The sequence below is a fragment of the Anopheles nili genome, chromosome X, assembly GCF_943737925.1.
Source record: "Anopheles nili chromosome X, idAnoNiliSN_F5_01, whole genome shotgun sequence".
NCBI classification, from domain to species: domain Eukaryota; kingdom Metazoa; phylum Arthropoda; class Insecta; order Diptera; family Culicidae; genus Anopheles; species Anopheles nili.
Genome location: NC_071293.1, coordinates 1,957,695 through 1,974,425, shown reverse-complemented (window position 1 = coordinate 1,974,425; position 16,731 = coordinate 1,957,695). Strand labels below are relative to the sequence as shown.

Genomic DNA, 16,731 nt, shown 5'->3' with positions numbered 1-16,731 from the left:
TTGAAATGATATTGAAAGTGCCTTTATTTCCTCCTCAGGATATTTTAGGCAAAATAGCAATAAATGTTTATTTTGCCATGTCGGTACGACGTTCTCAATTGAGAGCGGACCAGTAAAGAAGAAACATGCATGCATTAATCTGAATACACGTTTTAATCACGAGGGATATGTTTCAATCTCTATACAACTAATTAAAAAACCAATCTTATAAATTAAAATGAATGTTTGTATATATATATATATATATATATATATATATATATATATATATATATATATATATATATATATATATATATATATATATATATATATATATATATATATATATATATATATATATATATATATATATATATATATGTATATGCCTATGCGCGCGCTTCAATGGGGTTTCCACTGAACCGACTTGCACCAAACTTGGTACATAGGTGTATGATGGTCTCGGATTTAGGCATTTGATTTTTTTTATTTTTTAGAGCCCCCCATAAGGCTCCCATACAACCCCAATTCGCGAATATTCATTTACAAATACAAATGATGCCCGATTTGGTTGAAATTTGGTGCATAGACGTTTCATTACTTTAAACTTCTACTGGTAAAATTACAATCTCCTCAATGAACAACAAAGTGGGGCTCCCATACAACCCCCTTCCAAAAAGTGAATATTATCCACTTAAAATTATAAGTGATGTCCGATTTAGCTGAAATTTGGTGTATAAACGTTTCATTACTAAAAATTAATACTCGCTAAATTTGAGCCATCTCAATGAGGAACAAAGGGGGGCTTCCAAACAAACCCCCCCCCCTTTCAAAAAATAAATAGAACAAAGAGGGGCTCGCATACAACTCCCCCCCCCCCCCCCCCCCCGTTTAACAAATCATAAAATATCACTTTGAAGTGCATATGTCGTCGAAATCAACTAAAATTTTATCACTTAATACAAAGACTTTCAAAATTTCAGTTCTACAAGCGGATAACCAAATGGTTGTGCCTCTCCCTCTACCAAACACAGAAAAATTATTGAAAAATACATATGGCTTCCAATTCAATTGAAACACGCTACAAATGCTTCTTCCTATTCATAACGCGACGAAGATTCATTTACGCCAGTGGGAAACAAAGGGAGGTTTCCAAAAAACCTTCTGTCGGTATTACCAAGAAAATAATTCGGTCATAGCAATAAAACTTGGTCCGGATGATTTTAGGTGAAGATGATTATTTTTACACAAAATTTTAAAAACAAGAGCTTCCATACGATCTCTTCCTATTAGAGTATTGGAAAATATGGTCAAGCTATCAATCATGTCTGATTTAAAAAGGAAAATTCTTAAAAATTTCCCTTATTTTCTGGAAAATTAGAATGGGGACGTTGCAGCACTCCCGGTTGGAGACATATTGATGGGAGGACATACAATACCTGTTCGGAATATTGAAAACAGAAATGCCCAAAGTAACAAATATCGTCTACTTTAACAACAACTTTTCATGTACGCCTTAACACAGTCTATGCAACAAGTAGCAAAATATCATATTCAGCAATGCGGAAATGGGAGGATGCAACTCTATTTTATTGGTATGTTCAAATATCGCTCAGCGTTACAAATGTTTTTTTTGTTTATTCTTTTTTACAAGTGACTTTTACATTATGGTCGGGAAAGGAATTGCAGTTTTTAGAAAAAAAGAAATTTAGAAAAATGTAAAGTCGTCAACAAACAGTTCGGTTTAGTGCAACTTTTTTCTCTTCAAACATTTATTTAGACACTAAGCTGGGCTTAGAAAATCAACTCATTTTCTTCCCATGCATGTTAAAATTTAAAAGTATAAAATATTTTGCCACACATAACCCTATGCCCTTATCAGTAAGATTCAATTTTTAATTGTGTTGATTTGCGTTGGAAATGTAGTTGGTGTAATAAATTTAAAATGGATTTCAGAGCGTAATGATTACGAACGTGGAATGGCGTTTTGAAAGAGAACAGCAATACAGATGAAATATAAAGGAAAATAGAAAACTGTTTCCAGGCAGCTTTAGTGACGAAATAAGAATAAGAGTTAGTAAAGTAGAAAGATTTTGAATGTCATACATGCTCAGGATGGAACAACATGCTACTTTTCCTCATTGGTATGTAAATAAATTGATATGAAGGAACCAAGAAAAATGATAGTGATAAAAACAGGGTTTTCGCAAGAGGTAAAGCGGAAAACGCTACTCCTAAAAAATAGGTTTTACTAATTTCATGACGTGAAAGATGCGAAAGATTAGCTAGAAAATTTTTGGTAAGAATGGGTTGATCATACGAAGCGAAGCTTATGTAGAGAAATGGTACCTGTGAAACAACAAGAGAAGAAAGGATTTGATATATAATCCTTTCCTGGATAGCTAAGATGGTTAAAACGGTAGATTTGTTAAAAAAGAAGTGCAGGACAGTTTGAAAAAGCAAGGTATAGCCAATCGGATAAGATGAGTCTAGATCAACAGAGAAAGATGAATTAGATGAAATAGAAAACTTGAAAGACGAAGCTAGGAATCACGTTCAAAAATTGAATACAACTAAATGAGAAAAAAGAATATACACACCAAAAATTGAACTACACCAGTATACGTAAAAATAACCCTTTACGTTTCCTTAAACTACGTCGACCCGAATGAAATCGGGTTTAACAGCTAGTTGAAAATAAATTTGAAGCTTACGAAGGTAACATGCCTCTATTCCGCTTGTAGCTGGCACCCTGCTTTCTGTTATGATTTCCACTGAAAGCCTTATTTTCATTCTTATGCTTTCTATTTAGCAATACCTTGCTATCTTGGCCTTGACCCTTCGGTTTCCCTCGAACATCAGCATCTTTCGCTACTGATGCAACGGTTCCATGACGACGTAGATATTTACTACTCAACCTGTTTTCATAACGCTGACGCGCTATCTCCGGATTTTCACAAAAAGCTAATGCTACATTTCGATTTGAATCTTGTTCGTGTTCACTTTCGTTATCCTTTTCGCTTTCACTCTCATTGTCCTGCTCTTCGTCAGCAAGGATGTTACGAGCTCCTTTAACCAGTTTAACATGTCGTGATTCACTTTCAGCCATTGCTTCGAAAGAGTCATCATATTCATCGTCATCTACTTCGTTTTCGGCAATCAAATCAAACTGTTGGTAAATGTGACGCACTTGCTGTATATGGCTCTTGTCGTCAAGTAGTTCATTGATGGTTTTTGCTTGACCTGGCATACCTTTTCCTTTTTTGATAATACCCTTGACCTTATCATTTACCATTACATCCAACTCATCACCATCATAAATGTTAAGGCGATCTATACCTGTACGGAGATAAAATTCATCTAATGGATCAATAGGAATATTTACTTCTCCTAGTTCATCATGCTGACTCTGATTTGTTTCTGAGAAATTGTTCTCCAGCAGAATACTGACGGCCTGTTCAACTTTATCGCAACAACAGACAACATTTCGAATATGCTCAACTCCTAAATGCGGCAACAGATCCTTAATTTGCTGGACATTTAATTCAATCTGCTGTTCAAAGGCGGCGTTTTCCTGGCCTACTACGTAATCAGAGTGATCGTTCGAGGTCTTTACGTCAAATTCATCTAATGGTTCGGTGGGTATATTGAGGAGAATTCTTTGTTCGCTGAAATCCTTTTCAATTGCATATGCTTTTTGTATGAAATCATACTTAACTTGCTCTACGGATTTATACCCCAGTTGAACAATTTTCAAATCGTCTTCGATATCATATACATTTTTATAATCATTTACAAATGTACTGTTTACGAGACATTCAGTGAGAATATTTATAAATTTATCTGCCGCCAGTAGATTCTCGTCGGAGTTTTCTAGTATTTTTTCCAATTGAATAATCAATATCGAACGGAAAGTATCCAGCATTCCAACACGCATATCATTTAATTGGGTCAAAAAACGTGAATGTTTGTTCATATCCTGAATGCTTCTATATAACGCAGTCAACACGTTTTCGTAAAAGTTAGTTATAACGAACTCGATATTCAATTCAGAGGACATATGACGAACAGATGGGGAGATTTCCACTAGCTGCATCAGAATACAACAGCAATCCTGTGCGTATAACGCTAAATCGTTTAAAGTTTCTTCAGAAACGCTGGGTTGTATTAGCTCTGTTTCACATCTTTTTTGAATAACAACAAACGCCTGTGAATAATAAAAAATATTTTTAACCGAGATATATAAACGTAATCACGCACAAAGAGATGCGTTACTTACATTTAACAAATAGCTTAGACCTTGTTTTATATCTTGTGTATAGTTCGGCTGAAGTTTCAATATAAACTCTATTATGCGAGACATTTCTTCCGCATTGTCTTTACCGTAAATTGAAACCATGTCAAAAAGGAAAGGCACAGTCACGATAAATTTTTTATAAATTAGTTTAGCGTAAAAATCAGCTTCCATCCAACACCATTTGCTTTCCTGCATTGTCGTTATACGACAACATACCCTGAACACAAGAGCATGAGCAGACGAGTATACCAATAAGAACCGCTCATTTTCCAATGTTTGTAAAACGGAGTTCAAGTAGAATGGTAATGCATTTTGCATAAACGATATAACACTCTCCATAGCAGATGAGTTGTGTAGAATAGTTGACCAAAATCTTAAAAGCAAAATAAATATCAATGAACTTTTCGCCTGCTCTGTTATGTGTATGCAATTTTTGCGATTCGGAACATCATAAACCTCACCTATGATGCTCCAATTTCAGTAAATATTTCATGTCCTTAATAAACCATTCTGTTTCATTAAACCATTGTTCAAGATTCGACTGGTTCACAATATCTGCATCTTCAATTTTAAAACCGGTGTATTTAGTGAAACATCTGCTGTCTTTCCATGTGATGTGCTACAATTGCAAACAATAAATATAGATATTATATTATGTATTATATTAGATTATTCATAAATGATTCATTTTATACCAATGCTGGAACTGTGCCATTTTCAGATATATTAATTTTTTGAGAATTTAGGGGAATGCCATCCGTCTGTAGGAGTTATAAATGAATTAATGGAATTAATTACACGTGTTAAAATTTTGTACCACAATTCTTCGCACCATTTTTGCAATTCTCTAGACACAAGTATTATATTCTGAAATACTACTTATTAATGCACAATCGAAAACATTCGCTCTTCAATTAATCAGCTTTAGTGTAGGTATGGTGTAAGGTAAGCTTTCAACATCATATGGCAACTTGGATGCTATGTTGACAGAAGGTGAATGGTTGGCCACTCCATTACATAAACAATATTAATAAATATAAATATAATATAAGCGATAATTTTATATGTTATGCTTTTACAAAAACAAGAACAACAAAGCTGTTGGTTAATTCAAATTATTATTTACTATTTTTATTTATATGTAGATTAATTGTTTTTCATTCTACTTTATTTACAACTACGTGTGTTTTGTATAAGTTTTTACTAGACCAATGTCAATTATCCAGCTAAAAAGCAATAGATCGCTTTCTTCAATTATTGGTTCATTAATTTCTGTTATAGTCTACAAAATGCAGTCGACATTGTTCCTTCTTCTACCTTGGAGCCTCTACATCAAATAGAATATTGTCAAATTGAATCAGATTCAACCAACCGCTCCAAGTAAAAATATCAATGTCAGGCGTTCAAGCATGAGTCATAACTTGTTGTTGTTTGTACCGAGTGAAACCGGCTGTAGCGCAGATAACCTTTGAGAACATAACAGTCAGCAGTGATTTTGTCAATAGGCTCCGCTATGGAAAAACAAAGGTAATATTATAATCTACTATGCAAAGTTTAGATGAATCGTGATTTATTTATGTTTAAAGATTTTCGCTGTTGCTTTTGGAGCCCGGAGAAATTTATTTTGAGGATTTCTCGGTTGACATTGTTAAAGAAGAGACCCCGCTTGATCTTGACAACGCACTGCAAATGAGTGGGCGATTGAAAATGTGTTCAAAATCGCTTGTTTTTGAATCGAAAACGACTGGGTTTGTACCTTTGATAAAAATCATGTACAAGGACTGCACAAAAATATGTCGACAAGCAGAAGAATCCAAATCAAATCCCGATTGCAACCAGCTCGTAATTCAATGTCGCCAGTATATTGAAATGCTGAAGAACAAAGTTATCCATCCGTATCATTTTGTGCAAAAGGAATACACATTTCTTTTTCATTTTCACTATGCTAAACTCGATGAATGTTTGCAACAAATTTGTCAACTATACCGTGCCTCAACGTTACCGTCTTATGAACAAAATAGTATGGTGAGTAACCATATTCTTATTATTCCAAAATGAATATGTTATCGAGGTTGTTTTTGTCTTAATTGCAGATAGCAACTATCGTGTATTCAAGACATAGCCGAGTGAAATTCAACCCTTTATGGTTAAACAATTTATACGAACGAACAGTTGCTGATTTTCAAGTAGAAGAGCTGAACCCTCTCGTCGTAAATCCAGGAAGATTACTTGTGACAAACTCCTATGTATATTTGCAATATTACAATAACATCAATACGGTGAGTGTAAAAAATATATTGTACATTAATGGGCAAGAGGCCATAAACCATCATGTTTGAGCCATCTAAATCGTTATTCCAGAATCCTGTCCTCAAAGTAGGTATCAAATGCATAGTCGGTTTATCAAAGCATCGATATCTTCTACGTCAGATTGGATTAAAAGTTCGATGGGATAAAAATGAAGCTGCGGAGCAATGCTTGTATTTGGCATTCCAAAATCAAACAGATCGTGACGAATGTTGGCGATGCATAACCGAGCAGACCGATTTCTCAGTCACCGAGCAAAGTCCAGAAAGTATGACATTAAAATGGCAAAACGGACTCGTATCGAATTATGATTACTTGCTATACTTAAACAGTCTTGCTGATCGATCCTTTCAAGACTTAACGCAATATCCAGTATTTCCCTGGATCATAACCGATTATGAATCGCCCGATCTAGACCTTACCAATGCTACGGTGTACCGCGATCTCACCAAACCTGTAGGTGCATTGAATACTGTACGACTAAAACGTCTTCATATGCGGCTTGAAGAAATGCCAGAGCCAAAATTCCTTTACGGCTCGCATTACTCCACTCCCGGCTTTGTTCTATACTACCTTGTGCGAAAACATCCCGAGCTAATGCTTTGTCTTCAAAACGGCAAATTTGATCATCCAGACAGAATGTTTAATTGCGTTAGAGACGCGTTCAACAACTGCTTGCATAACATGTCCGACTTTAAGGAGCTAATTCCGGAGTTCTATGACACCAACCAAATGGGTGACTTTCTGCTAAATACTTTGAAGATAGACTTCGGCGTGCGATTTGACGGAACGCCTGTGAATCACGTTGCTTTGCCTCCATGGGCGCTCAATTCACCGGAACGCTTCGTACGCATACTGCGCGAAGCTCTCGAATCGGATTACGTATCTGCAAGGCTACACCACTGGATTGACTTGATTTTCGGTTATAAGCAGCTGGGAAAGGCAGCACTCGAGGCGGACAACGTGTTCTATCATCTGTGCTATGAAGGATCAGTTGATCTTGCATTAATCAACGATAGGGCAGCACGGCATGCAGTGGAAGTACAAATTTCGGAATTTGGCCAAATCCCGAAACAATTGTTTCGTACTGCTCATGTGTCCAAGCTGTTAGCAATACCGGTCAGTCTCGGAGCAGGTTGCAAAATGTCAATTCAGAAAGAAATTGAATATTGTTCGCACAAGGATATGATCACCGCATTAGTAGTAGATGCCTCGTCTGGTAATATATTTACTACTAGCAAAGATGGTACAATGACATGCTACAATCTCGCTGAAAAGCGAAAAATCCGCAGTGTACAGCTAAGCAATCTTCCAATCAGTTCAGTACAAATATCGAACGACAAATCCATCATTCTTGGCGGTTGGGATGATACAATGTATGCACAAAGAAGCTTACTTTCACTTTCGTTTATGTTTTACTCATATGTACTTCGACCCAATTTTGATTTCTCTTTATTGTAGTTTAATATATAATTTTGACTTTGGCAAAATTGCAAGCACCATCCGGGCACATGATGATGCCGTATCGTGTCTATCCTATGTTCCGTCCCATCGGTTACTTATATCTGGTAGCTGGGACTGCAGTTTAAAGTAAGTTTCCTAATCCTAAACTTTGCAAAAAGTTTTACGAGCAGTACATCTGCAATATTGTTTCAGGATATGGAACAATTACCATAACGATTCCGTTGTTGGGTACTTCGTACTAGAAGAGAAGATCGTCTGCATCGACACCTCTGCCAGCGAACGCAGCATCCGCATGGCAGTCGGATTACAAAATGGGGAGCTATTACTGTACGATCTCGATGCCAAAATTATTCCGACCTCATACGCCCGCGAAAATCACAAGATATTGCAGACGCATCATAATGGAGTGTGTGAGGTAAAGTTCAATAACAAAGGCACATTAATTGCTTCTTGTGGAGAAGATCGGATCATGTACGTAACTGATGCTGATAGCAGTATGACGATCTGCCGGAAAGAGCTGAACGCAGTAGTGCGTTGTCTTTGCTGGACAACAAATGGCAAATATTTACTAATGGGTGATGTAAACGGCAAACTTCATGTATGGAACATGCTGCAGGGTGTTGTCGAATACGAAATGAACATCCACAGTGGTAAGTAAAATATGCAGAGCTATCGTGGTTAGCAATTCAAACGGTTTTGATCGTTTTAGAGTGCGTATACCGGCTTGAATGTTTTGATGATAGAAAACTAGTAAGCTGTGGCAAGGACGACAATAACTACTGTATAAAACAGTGGAGCATTGAAGATAAGCAATAGTCATTGAATAGCTTCAGATGTTTATTTTGTTTCGTGTTTAGTCATAAGTAATTTAAATGGATTCTGGAATTGTTTTAGATTTTTAGAAAAGCATATAAAATTGACAATATTTACGTGAATCGTTTCACGTGCAGTAGTGACAGGGAAATGATGCAATTTAACCATAATGAAATATTTTTAATAAAAAAGATTAAAATTCGAATAAGGAAACAAGTTTTTCATTAAAGTTATTTATGTTTGTGATTTTTTTATTTATTACTTATTTTTATAAATACCATGTAAACTTTGTTTTCGACGGAAAAAGTAAAAATATCGGTCGTTTGACAAGTTACACCAATAATTGGATTCATTATTAAAGAATGAGATAAAACAGGCTTACTGGAGGCCTTTTCCAATTTGTTCCAATGATTTCCACTTCGCGTTGTGGTTCGCGTTTCCAATTCTAAAAATGCACTTCCCTATCACGCCGCTTACAAGCAAGTGTTCGCGAGCGGTGCTCAAAAGGGAAGAATTAAAATCAAGAATCTACCAAAACGTGCCATCGGGTAATCAGCTCGGATCGTGAACTTGATTCGCGCATCTCATTCCAATGGATCATCTCTTCCGGGCCGCTAGAGTTGAGGCCCATGCTGAACCAACCAACCATTTCGTTCCGTTTCATATTCCGCTTGGCGTATATGGACACGATGAGTGTGACATCGTTCAGTTGGAATAGTGCCACCTGGACCAAAGAAGTAGAAATGGCATCAGTACTAACGATATACTCGTAGATATATCGATGACACTTACTTGGAATATAAACGTTTCCTTAAACAATGGATTGGATTGTCCGCGACGTGTAGATGTTTTAGATCGTGCAATTTCCTGGCCCATACTGCTTACCAAACACAGCTTGACGTACGTGTCGGGAACCTTGGGTAGAGAATGATTTCTAAAATGACTCCCTTTTACAATCTGAAATAAACGGTTAGATAGGCCAAAATTGTATATGTTCAACAATATAATTTGTTATTTTGCAAACAATCGACTTACTTCCACTGTTAGTCGGCCAGTTATTCCATTGTAGCCTAATCCTAGCAACAACTCTGGTACGCCACCATGCTGCATGGAAGTGGTAGAACCCGCGCTATCTGATCGAGCAATGCTCAACAAATCACTAGTAGATGCCGTATCCTGTTTAAATGAAAATCAAGATTAGGACTATTAATGGGACAGTCGATTATCAATGATTCCTAAACTCGATTGACTCTGTGATTCACGGCCATGCCATGCTTATAAGACTCTCAGCTTGTCGATTTAACCAAAGTTTTATGGGTGATGTGATTTGCAACTATCTAAAGAAAACCTACTGTATTTGTTGTGCGAGACTCTAACGGGAGCCATAGGTTCGTTTCTAACTCCAAATCAATGTTAGCAAAACTAACAATAGTCTCTCCAATTAACCGCTCGCGACGCATCCGCTCGCATCCATATACCCGAATGCGTAATCCCATCGAGTTGACCTCTTCTGGATTGACACGGTGTAGCAGGAAGCTCTCCATAAATTGTGGATTTTCTCCGGAGCGGATTTTGGTCTTGTGTTTCTGTCTTTTAGCCGGCAGCATCAGCAGACGCACCTGCGTGTGAGTTAATTGGCCTTTATCGCCCCGAGAAGATATACCACGCGCTTGCAGCACGTGCACGGTCATCTTGCGCATCGGCGCGTCGTACAACAGCGAAATCTCGAGTGTACCATTTGAACCGCTTGCCGAGGAGGGTCCGTCAAAACCGGCATTTGCAGCATCGCCATCCGATTTCAGTGACTTCAGGTCACTGGTATCGTAGAGGGGCTCGTGCGAAAATACTAAAATACACTGTGTTGCAAACGAAATGGTCATACGTGTTAGAACTGTCAGAGTATCTTCAACTGGAGCGGGATAATGATCCGCACGACACTTACATCATTATTAAGACTAAGCACGTCTTCTAAACTGTCCTGTTGCGTTAGTGACACCTGTCGGTAGCTGTCAACTACTGGGGCCGCAGGAGTGCTTTCGTCCGCCAATACTTTGCTTTTCAAATCGATTACAGATGTCTCGTTCGATGCAACGCAGGTACCGATACTGTCACTTTCAAGACGATGGCTGGTCGAAGATTTGCTTGATTTCTTCCTTATAGGCACCTCGCGCTGATCGCTTTCCTTCGTCAACTCCGGAAGAAGCATATTGTCCCTCATTTTTAGATCGGTTGTCTCCACAATACGGCCTTCGATACATGAATTGCTCTCCGCGTTCGCCAACCTATCATTACTAACATGCGCATCCAGGGACAGTCGTGTTCCGTAGTCTAGATTCACCTCAATGGAACTACCGGAGCTACAGTCGTTGCTTGAATGTGGCATCCCGATTTTACCGCCTTCAGCCATTGCCAACAGATCCTGTGATGAGTGGGTCAATTTTCCAGCTGACAATATTTTATTGTAACTGTTGAAGTGCGGTGTGTGGTCCAGAATATTTTCGTTGGTATGGTAACATGATGCACTATTGGTATAGCTATCGATGCACGGTTCCAACTTAAGCCGGCGCAATGACTCATCCTCGGAATCGGAGCTGTTATTTCCATCGTAGGCAAATCTGTTTCCTGCAAAATTGACAGTTAGTCAATTCGATCCTAATTTAAGCATTATAATGAACGCTACAACAGTAAACCAACAATCTAAAGCATCCAAGGACAATTTTCATTGGAGTTTTTGCAAAACTTTATAACCGATGTTGCAAACTGTATATATTAAATAAAATCCCTCCAATTAGAGCTCTATCATTCTATCGTAACTACTTACTAATACGATGAAACGTTTTCTCCGAAATCAGATGTTCATCGAATGAAAGGAAAGGAGGAGTCGATCCAAAGCACCGTATCTTATTAACATACAGAAACAACACAAGGATCAGCGCGACAAATCCCAATGCTAAGCCTAAAAATGTAGTTAGTTCCATGTGCGCTGTAGAAAACAATCAAAAGATGAAATAAAGGTGAGACAATGAGAATAAGTAAAAGAATTCGTACGAGTCACAAGACGTACCTTGTAAGCGTCCAGCAAAATTCAATTCATCCATTTCCTGTTGGTTGTCGCTGCTACCCTCCACAAACTGCACCATTGTTGTGGGAAGAGGATTTTTGCGGTAACGAATCTCTTTGAAAGCGCTCGTTCGTGAAAAGGAAGCGTTTGGTATGTCTCGGTAGTGTACCGGATGCTCAGTATTCCTCGAATATGTTGCTTGCTTCGATTGATTGTGCGTGCTTGTCCAAACGTTACTGTTGCCATTTGTTTGCTGAAAATGCAAATACCGTGTCCATAAGGTATAAATTGTTAATGACATTTCATTCTGCTTGGATCTTGGTTGCAAGCGTGCTTTAATTTACAATTCCGCACTGTTTCTCGCACTAACGGTTTGTATGAATTTAGTTTTGCCTATCACGTACCAGATCTGGAGATTGGCTTTCTCCAGGCCACCAAGATGCTGTTTACACTTAGTAGTGACCCACGACGTACATTTTCCCTTGCAAACAAATCCATACTCAGAATATATGCATTTTCAGCGAATGCTTATGCATGCTGAAGTGCGCCGACGCGTGTTCGAGCTCTGCAAAAATGTCAATTGCTGGTTTGATGGGCACTAGTAGTACTCAAGCACTACTATAAAATAGCTTTCGTGTGAGCTGCGCCTAAATGGATGTGATTATTGAACACTCTAGTATAAAATTTCGAGCAAATAAGGAATGTCAAGCTATAGTCGATCAAGCACAATTTGGCGGTTGTTTGACTTGAAGGCTAAAATCCTTTTCGAGATCATAAACGCTTTGTTTGAGGTTTGTTCGACGTTTTACCACTGCTCGAATAATGAATGAACAAATTTGTTTAAATGAATGAATTCACTTAGAAATGAATGATGAATAGCATGAACAGCCGCATTTGTTTGTTCATCTAGCGATTCATTACATTTGCACGAAAGGATGCGAACGTATTACTGTGTAATTTTTAAACATCAAGCTAACTAAAAATATGACACCTGGGGTGAAATTATTGCAGTACTTAAACATTTTTGAATAAATTTTTAATATGTCAAGATACGGGATAGCCCTTTCTTTAAGGTATCACTTTATGAAAAACACTTTGTCTCCCGATAGATTTTGCAAACACAATCCAGTTTCAAACTGTATAACTGTCTTACGATCACTGGATACAATTAAGCAATTTGTGAGTTCAATCATTAACCTTATTGCTGCAGCTATTATTAGAATCAACACGATGTTGGGGGTTCCGATATAACAACATGACTAAGACGAATCAATTTTCTCAACAAAAATTATGTTATTTGTTCAGCAAATTTAACGAGACTATAACACATCAAAATTTTAATTTTATTATTTGTATAATTTATTTCAAGCTATGCCTCGTTGTGTCTAGGATTTCCATTATTTTAAATTTCATCTTTTTCAAAAATACTATGAGCGTAGGCTCATAAAAATACTAATTTCATAGATTCTGTGAAATCTTAAATATATTCATATATTCTCCCATTCACTTCAATTAATGTTGCCATGGTATAGTTATGGTTTTAGACATATCGAGTAGCTTAGTTTATTTCCCGCAATTGTAGCACATGCTAGGATTTTTTTGTCTACACATCACTTTAGCTCCAGTCACGAATATGATAGAAAAATTACGCGCATCGCTCTGAATATACTTTTTGAAGGCAATCAGAATTTCAAAAATGTACATATTGTTCAACGTTACAAAAGGGTTTGATTATTTAAAACAATTTCGTGGAGAATATTTTTGCTTAGCCAGTTGGTAAAGTAGCATAAATTTGAATATAAATGGCGCTCTTCTTCAGTCAAGCATATCTATCCCGAGACGTGATGCTACAAGAATTCTAGCAAGTAACGCAAATAGAATGCATAATTTATAATCCCATCTGCGAGCAATAAATTAAATAAGGAACTAAAGTAATCTTATAGAATCGTCTCAAGTTCCTGCGTAATGCTATTCGCATAATACATTTAAATAATAAACTTACAACTACAAAAGTGCCAATAAATAAAAAAAAACACAATTTATCGTATCTCGCCAGGCTCACATGCAAACCCAACGAAAACTGTATATTTTCCTGTGCAACATGCTCCCCGATCGTCTCCGATGGAGCTGAGTAGGAGCCCGAAAACGACCACTTTTTTGCAACGGCACCACATAAAGCTCGGGTCGGAGTTTTTTATCTTCTTGCTCAAAAACCTCCGCTTTTCCGACTCCGGCCGTTTCAGAACGCGCTTCGATTCGTCGCCTTGCGTAAAACGGGCCGCTAGCGCCTCCATAAGGTCCTGGTGGGTGGCAAGAGAGTGATTAACTGTCGTCGATTTCGATAAGGGAATACAGTTAAAAAATAACGACGCACAGCACGATGTGCCATGCTAGAATCGTAGGCGTGTCCAGCTCTTCGAGACCGGCCCTGCGGCGACTATGTAGTGGACGTGGTGCTGTCCCTCAAAACCCCTCCGATGGTAACGTTTGCATTCGGGACGCGGAGCAGTGCCTCTGTTCTTTCCCCTACCACTCTGGTAACGACGCCACGGGAGAGATGTTTTACAGAAACATGTAAATCGCCACCAGGGCCCGACTGGCCCGGACGGGAAATAATGTACATTTTTTCCTTACACTATGTAACCTTAAACATAACGATTGCGAGCCGCACAGTCAAGTGTTATAAGTGACGTATACTTCTTCCTTATTATTGTACTTTTTTTGTACTTCACAAACCATGGAAATGCATGGTGAAACAGGCGACCGATCCAATCGTGAGCCCCAAATGAATGGCTAGGAAAAATCATGTTGTTTCCACATTTTCCATCCCAATTTTTCCCAAACCCCAAACTCTGCGTTATCTGTTATTTCTGGGCCAGTTTTTTTTATTTCTGTTTGTTTCGTTGTGTTTCGAGCGTTTACTTTCTTGCAAAGAGCTTGTGCTACTGGTTTCTTTCTGGCGACAAAGTTGGTGAATTATTTTGGGTGCTCTTGCCAGCGACAGTTTCCCGGTTGGCTGCGAAAAACCACGTACATGTACATGTATAAACAGCCGCCTTTCGTTCGAGCTCTCAAATCTAAGTCAGTGCTCTGGCAGCTGTATCATGATGCATCGTACAACACATCGCTAATGTAATATACTTGCGGCTTCCAACCATCGGAGGGGTTGTACAAAACTGTTTACATTTACTTGTTTTTTTTTTCGTGTTTTGGTGTTTTTAATTCGAACAATTTTTCTAAAACCCTATGCGAGTAGTAGAAACATTCAAATGAATTCAATTTCTGAACACAGCGAGACAACGATCACGTAATGCAGCATTTTCCAGTGAATCGTGGTACACATCCCAGAGTTTAGTTTTAAAATGCTGTTTCACTGGCGATGATAATAAATGCTCCAGTAGTCCATTACGACTCATTTCATTGCTGAACGTGTAAACCGTCTTAATTCGTCCCACAAGCAACCACAAACGAGCAAGTTCAGGGATGCTTTACAGCATGACAGCTATTCCCACGTCGTTTCGTAATAAAAGAAGAAAAAAAAACCGACCGTTACGATGATGTCGAAGAATGTCGGATAGCCTTCCATTTCCGCGATGCCTTGCAGGACGCTCGAACGCTCTAAAACGACCCAATTGTACTTGCGTCCTAATTATAGTGCGTTTATTGTTTTGTCTTTCGCTTGCAGGGGTCGGAAAATCCCCGTCTCGCAGGGAGCGTTTTCCACTCGTAACGGCGCGACAGAAATCGTAACTTGCATTCACGCCATTAACCTCCAAGGATTGCCCTGGTGGACAGCGACGGATATGACACGCTAACTTGGTCAGAAGTCGTGAATTCTTCGCTTTATCGCGTTTTTACCCACTCAGCTTGGAATCTCAAGGTTCGTGTGGTGCAGAATTACCATTTGATTGCGTTGCGGAAGACAACCCGCGTGGAAGATGCACCAACTCTTCGGTGGACGTTGACCGGAAAGTCACCCGCCGGGAAACCAGGATCTTGCAAATGGCGGAACAGAGCCTGCTCGAGCTAGTACAGAGCTATATCTATACAACAGAGCCAAGCAAAACGGCGATGACGTACATATAGCTCTGGCCCACACGACCGCGATGTACGGTTTACGGTTTGGCTCCAGTGCAGTCGAGGACGGCGAGGACGACGAGGATGACTAGGACGACAGGACGCCAGGATAGGGATCCTGATCCCAGGATCACAACCCGCTCTCGTCCGGTTTGCCATTGTTTCCGGTCCGGGCATATTTATTGTACTCTATTTTTTTATTCTTCTTTCAAGTTGGCGTGTGCGAGTGTGTGTGTGTGTGTGCGATGTTTTTTCCCGCTCTATCCATCGCTCTTTCCTTTCTTTTTCGGCTGTTATTTGCTCTTGAGCTCATTCTACTAACCGCTCAATAAACAGCACACAAACCGCGCGCGCAAAGAAAGACATGATGAAAAACTCAGCCGCCTTCCTGTTGGCCGCTTTCCCTTCACCACCCCCCCCCCTCTCCCCTCCCCTCCCCCTTCCCATCTTCCGCTCTTCCCCTCCTTCCTCCCTTCTAAACCAAACTCGCCAGGGGGTTGCGCTGGCTGGCAACCGGTCCAGCCCTTTTCTATTCCCCTGCTGCCCCATGCGTCCACCACCCCTCTCGTTCGGTTTCGCTTGTGCCACTCATTTTGGACGTTAAACGTTCTAGTAAATGTTGTTGTTTTTGTCCCTACGTTTCGTTCTGTTCCCTTTTGTGATTTGTTGTTCCTGGTTTTGTTTCATCTTCTTCATCCCTGGCCGGGCCATTGTTTGCCCTCGCCCATTA

General features: G+C 39.0%; 3 protein-coding genes across 3 annotated transcripts; 1 reads left to right on the top strand and 2 right to left on the bottom strand.

The window, feature by feature from the left end:
• Positions 1–2,692: 2,692 nt before the first annotated feature.
• Positions 2,693–5,114, bottom strand: LOC128728394 (activating signal cointegrator 1 complex subunit 2). Its single transcript, XM_053822016.1, has 5 exons — positions 5,097–5,114; positions 4,975–5,040; positions 4,741–4,898; positions 4,262–4,652; positions 2,693–4,189 (listed from the first exon to the last, which is right to left on the bottom strand). Exons 1-5 carry the CDS (start codon positions 5,112–5,114, stop codon positions 2,693–2,695), a joined length of 2,130 nt encoding a protein of 709 aa, XP_053677991.1.
• A 678-nt stretch (positions 5,115–5,792) lies between these two features.
• LOC128728393 (protein FAN-like) lies at positions 5,793–8,866 on the top strand. Its single transcript, XM_053822015.1, has 7 exons — positions 5,793–5,806; positions 5,866–6,304; positions 6,373–6,558; positions 6,641–7,962; positions 8,048–8,176; positions 8,243–8,700; positions 8,760–8,866. Exons 1-7 carry the CDS (start codon positions 5,793–5,795, stop codon positions 8,864–8,866), a joined length of 2,655 nt encoding a protein of 884 aa, XP_053677990.1.
• A 150-nt stretch (positions 8,867–9,016) lies between these two features.
• LOC128728725 (synaptotagmin-16) lies at positions 9,017–12,003 on the bottom strand. Its single transcript, XM_053822366.1, has 7 exons — positions 11,928–12,003; positions 11,685–11,846; positions 10,806–11,485; positions 10,216–10,719; positions 9,899–10,039; positions 9,656–9,820; positions 9,017–9,587 (listed from the first exon to the last, which is right to left on the bottom strand). Exons 1-7 carry the CDS (start codon positions 12,001–12,003, stop codon positions 9,384–9,386), a joined length of 1,932 nt encoding a protein of 643 aa, XP_053678341.1. The 3' UTR covers positions 9,017–9,383.
• Positions 12,004–16,731: the final 4,728 nt, after the last annotated feature.